Genomic DNA, 5510 nt, shown 5'->3' on the forward strand with positions numbered 1-5510 from the left:
ACGTGATGCGTGTGCGGCCTGGCAATCGGGCCGGCACCCACACTGCAAGAAGAAGAGTTCTGGACACCCAATGTGTACATTTCTGCGGCACCGCGTCTTGTTTTACTCTTTCATTTTGTGACCATTTGTTGGGCTGCTGAGCGTGATCGGCGGTTTGACATGCTGCTTGTGCCCCTGCACAGCACCCCACAGGAGCCTCGGGCGATTGCCTGGTTGATCCGCCTGCCGCCGGATCTGCCCTATGCAGCATGCGCTTTTGAGGGTGCGCAGCCCCCTCCCCTTGGCTGCCGGAACCCGTGTTGTGGGTGTAGATTGCCCACTTACGCCGCAAAATTAAGCAGATTGCACAAGCAGGCGGCAATTGCCTCCATCATGCGCTGCCCCGTGCGCACTGCACACCACTCGCGCCACTTCGGCTCCACTGCCACGGCGGCAACCGGTTGACCGATCGAGCGCGCAGCGCACGATCAGAGCCCCTGCTGTCGCATCGTGCAATCACCATGGTGTGCGGGAGGTCAACGCCACGAGAGCAACGCGGCGGCCACGGTTGGTGGACAAGGGTGCATGTAGCAGATGCACAGGGTCTGTGGCGCGTGGAAGGTAAGAGCTCGGCACAGGGCTACGCCGGCGACGTTGTAAGAAGTAGACCGTGTACAATAGATTAAGTTATACACATCACAAGAGAAGCACTAGCGGACAGGCTGGCATCCGCAACGTGCAATAGTGTTGGTGGCAGGCTGCGACGCACACCGACAGGCGGCCGCAGCGGGCTCAACTCAGAGGGAAGGGGGTGCCACTGCAGTACCGCTGTTGCGGAGAGGGGAGTGGGGGTGCAGCCGGCGGGGCGGCAGCGAGTTCCCTGCCCCTGGCAGCCGTGCGCTGCAGTTGAGCTTTGAGAGCGGTACATCAATACAGAAAACGGGCCCAAGCTTAACAGTGCCGGCCTTGCGTGCCCCAACTCACCCATGGCATGGTGTCATGCCGAGCGAATGCTGACCGGGTCAGCAGAAGCCCCCCCAGAAGACCGGCAGGAGCGCACGTGTGTGGGCGGCCACAACACTGCGTGCATCCATGCAAGCACAGGCACAGATTGGCAGAGCGGAGGTCGCTCAGGTGAAGCGTCTGTGAGGGCGCACGCGCGCACACAACGGGGCCCTGTTTTGGGCACCTGAGCGCCGCCTAACCTGCATGTTCTCGCCCCTGTCTGGATGGGGCTCTCTTGTTGGCAGTCACGCTTTGGTCTGAAGGAGGGGCGGACAAAAGGGGCGGACAAAAACAGGACCGCTGTCAAGGCGGCGCAACAAAAAGTCGTCAGATGTTTGCTGGAGGGCCTCCGAATGAGGTGGGGCGCAAGCTCGTTGCCAAGGGGGCGCCGCGCCGTGTGCGAACAACACGAAACGCCGTGCGGCATGCCTTGAAGGCGCGCGCGGGCGCGCAGCGTTGGCCGCCATGCCTGCTAAGCGTGTGCAGAGGCGGTCTGCATTCAACCCAAAATACAGCAAAGAAGATTGATACATTGACAGGCACAAAGTCCTGAATGGCGAGGGAACCAGCACGGCCGAAAATGGCGGTGCCTGCTGCACCGCTAGGGCGGCGCCCAGGAGGGCGCCTGCCTAAGCAGAGGCGCGGGGCTCGGCGCTGTTGCCGGACCGCGGGAGTTGCTCTGCTGCTCTCTTGTTCATACCTCACTCGTGTTCGCCTCTCGTGCGGCCGCGTGTTTGTTGAGGCTGCAAAAGGGATGGGCGGCAACCGCCGCGCAAGGCCGGCGTCAGTGGCTGACCCCGAGGCTGGGGAGGCCCTGCAGCCCCTGCAGGCGCCGGACGTCGCCCTCCAGCAGCGTCCGCGCCGCGCTGCTCGCGCTGCACGCCGGCGGCGCGCGCGCGCCGCCCGGCCGTCGCGGGCCCTCGTCATCCTCCTCATCCTCGTGCCGTGCGGCCTGCCCGGCCGCAGACGCCGCGGGGGCGCCGCCGCTGTTGGCGGGATCGCCGTCGCCCCTCAGCGGCAGCACGACGCGAGAGAGCTTGGGGCAGGCGAGCGCGAGCGCGGCCAGCGCGGCCTCGTCCACCTCGCCCCTGCAGTGGCGCGCGTCGAGCTCGACCAGCGCGCCGCACCCGGCCAGCAGCCGCAGCGCCGCGCCGACGCCCATGCTGCGCGTGAGCTTGGCGCGCGCGAGGCCGGGGCCGCGGTGGCGCGCGAGGGCGGCCAGGGTTGTGTCCGTCACCTTGAGCAGCTTCCCGCTGAGCCATAGCACGCGCAGCGCGGGGCAGGACGCAATCAGGACTGTCAGGCCGCAGTCCGAGATGTTCTCGCTGCGGAACAAGGCGTGGCAAGACGATTGCGGGGGGAGGCTCGGGTGTCGAGACAAGGCGGGTAGAGCACAAAGCCCAGCAAGCACACGGGCTCAAGGCAGTGGCGGTTTGCTGGCAGCCAGCAGGCTGCGGGCTCGTGAACAAGTCAACAACGCGACCCCAGCTTTGGGACAAAGCGTGCCCGCCTGGGCCCAGGGCCCAAAAAGTCCCCCAAGGTCGTACCGCCCCCGTACCAGTGCGCTGTTGGCGCCCACCCCGCGCCGGCGGCCTCAACAACAGCCATCAGTCCCTCGACCACTCCCTCTAGATACATGTGAGGCCCCAGCGCTGCCAGCGCCCCCGCCCCTTCCAACCTCACCTGTATCCGCCCAGCTGCAGCTCCCGCAGGCCGCGGCAGTTTGCCGCCACCGCGTACAGCGCCCGGTCGCTCACATGGTCGCAGTTGACCAGCGTCAGCGACGCCAGGCGCCGGCAGCCCTCGGAAAGCGCGATGAGGCCGTCATCAGTGAGCAGCTCGGAGGGCAGGGAGTAGCGCTCAAAGTAGACCTCCAGCGTCTCCAGCGCGGGGCAGCGCGCCCCCAGCGCGCGCGCTGCGCGGGGCGGGCGCGCGGGCGTGGGAAGGGCGGCGGCCAGGCGCGTGAGCGGGGGCGCGGGGGCGGAGGGGCGGGGGCGATGGTCGCATCAACGCGGGCACAACGGCTGCTTGGGCAGGTGGGGCCAGGGCCGGCCGCGCCTAGTACAAGAAGGGGCGTGCAGCCAGCGACGCCGAGTGCGCCACGTCAGCATGGGGTATCACCCACCGAGGTCGTCGGTCATGCCCCCGAGGCAGGAGGCGCGCTCGTCGACGGACAGGTGCACCAGCCGGGGGCACAGCGCTGCCAGCCGCAGCGCGCCGGGGCCCTGCGTGTGCGGCAGCAGCTGCCCGAGCTTGAGCCCGTCGCAAAAGCGCTGCTGGCCCTCCGCGTCGCGCGCCTCACGAGATCTTGGGAGGTTTTCGGGGTGTTGGGTCAGACGGCAGGGAGTGATGTCATGTTGGGTGACCAGTGGTCGCGAGCAGACACGCGGCGGCTCGGCTGGGCGGCGCGGGGCGGATGGTGCAAATCCTAGTTGCGTAATGCAGGGGTGATGGCCGTGCTGCTGGCGCCCTGGACGAGCACCGCGCCGCGGCGGCCCCTGGGCCCTGCTGCGCTCGGTGCGCGGCAGCCAGGCATTTTGCTGTTGGGGGTTGGCATAGCAGGGCCAGGGCCCCGCCGCACCTGGCCAGATGCAGCACCTCCACGCCGCCGCCCGCGCGGCCCAGCACGCCCAGCAGCCACTCTGCTTTGAGGCCGCGCTGCTCGTCGGCGCTGTCAAAGGCGATGCGGCGCCACAGCTCGGGCCGCTCGCACAACCGCTTCAGGCGCGAGCACGTGCACAGCACCGCGGTTCTGCGGGGCAGCGCGGCGCATGCGCGGTGTCGAGATGCGACGAGAGCTGGGTTGAACACCTGGATGCGGCCAGGCGCGGGTGCAGCGCTGGTCCATCTTGAGGCGGGCTTGCGACTGCGTCATTCAACGCCATCACGCAACGGCGGCACACGCACCTGGTCCGCAGGTCGAGGGCGTCGAGAACGCGACATACAATGCTCTCGTGGGCACCATGCAGGTCCATGAAGGGCGTGGTGGCCTCGGAGGGCGTCTCCATTCTGACCATGCGGACTGTGGCGTGGGAGTGTCGGTGGTCCCGTGAGCCCTCGCAGGTGTTGGCCTTTGTAAAAGAATTGAGTAGTTTTGAAAGCAGCGTGCGGCGTTTGTCAGGCCGCTGGCTGGCGAGACTGACGATCTAAGAGAAGGCGCTCCGCTGAAACAAAGTTCTTCGAGTTTTGCACGTGCATGCGCTTGCTGCTACGTTAGTGTAACTTGCAGGCCATATGGACCGCAGGAGGGTGCGAGGTGGGTGCCGATAGTCACCGTGCCCAGCAATATCACCAGCAGCATGCAAAGCTTGAGAAGATAGACCTGTTTTGTGTAGATCGGGATTAAAAACGTATTTGACGCTGGCTCCACGCGCTGCCCCGCAATAGTTCTGGTCTCGAGAGCCTTCGCGCCCGGCCGCCCTCAAGGAGCAGGGCTTTGCGCGCATAGACGAAAAATGGCCAAGTGGTGAGCTGGGGCAGGAGGCTGATGCATCATGGGTTCAAGCACACCTTCAGCGCAACGCAGTGCGCCGTACTCGCCGCTGCTGCTTCCGCTGCTGCTCCCGTGGCACCCTGCTTGAGGACCGCATGCCCATGCTACGGTGGCATGTGTGCATGCCTTTAAGGGTTGTGAGCCGCACCTCTGATGAACCAGTCGTTAGCAGTGCACCACCGATGGGAGCGCAGCGGGCGGGGCCTGGGACGGGTGTGGTAGAAGTACAGGCGGTGCAGCTGGCCGGATAGCGGCCAAATAAGGAGCACTGTTGCTGCCCAATAAGTTTTATGACGAGCAGACGTAGCACCTTTCAGCGCCCTCGCATGTTAGGCATGCCCACGCATGCCGCGGAACGCGGCGGCGCAGCCGTTTCGGCACCCAAGGCCCGACCGGCCTCGCCCCCGACGCCCTCACCCTCAGGGAGGACCGCGACCCGCGGTGGCTTGTCCAGAACCGGGAGGACGGGAAGAATGTGGGAGGGTGAGGAGACAAGAACCCTGTCAAACTCGCAGCCGCTGCTGCCTGCCTCACCGCGACGGCCCGTCGCTCGCGGGCGTGCGCATGTTTTGAGGCGTGGGCGTGGGCGGCGCAGCGGGGCGGCGACAGCGCCGCCTGTGGTTGAGTGGGGAAAGGGAGGTGCCCCGCATCAGCCCTTTGCTGATTTTACGGCCTGGTTGCAACCCCACCATCCCCGGAACCAGTTGGCACTGGGAGGAGAAGAACGTGCTCGCTTGGAGCAGGCAGCAGCTGGAGGAGTTGGCGACGGGGATCCCGGCGGCCGAGGTGGGGGGCCTGCGGATCACGCGGCTCAAGACCTGCACGGGGGAGGTGCGCGGCCGAGGGGCCAAGGGGGGCGGGCGGGCGCAAAGGGTGCAGGGGCTGGTGCGTGCGGCGGCCGGACGCGTCGGCGGCCGGGCTGGTGGTGGGGGTGAGACCAGACGGAGCTGCGTTGCCGACTGGTTGGCAGGCCACGCTGTGCATCCACCTGTACGCCGCCCCCTCCAGCCAATGCTTGCCTCTTTCCCTCCCC

At 66.8% G+C, this 5510-nt stretch overlaps 1 protein-coding gene across 1 annotated transcript; it reads right to left on the bottom strand.

Moving 5' to 3' along the window:
- Positions 1 to 1768: 1768 nt before the first annotated feature.
- On the bottom strand, positions 1769 to 3992 carry MNEG_12920 (F-box and leucine-rich repeat protein 20; the record flags this gene model as incomplete). Its single annotated transcript, XM_014038608.1, has 5 exons — positions 1769 to 2309; positions 2668 to 2899; positions 3110 to 3291; positions 3566 to 3736; positions 3892 to 3992. 5 exons carry the CDS (start codon positions 3990 to 3992, stop codon positions 1769 to 1771), a joined length of 1227 nt encoding a protein of 408 aa, XP_013894062.1.
- Positions 3993 to 5510: the final 1518 nt, after the last annotated feature.

This window comes from Monoraphidium neglectum (assembly GCF_000611645.1).
Source record: "Monoraphidium neglectum strain SAG 48.87 unplaced genomic scaffold scaffold03515, whole genome shotgun sequence".
Classification (NCBI taxonomy): domain Eukaryota; kingdom Viridiplantae; phylum Chlorophyta; class Chlorophyceae; order Sphaeropleales; family Selenastraceae; genus Monoraphidium; species Monoraphidium neglectum.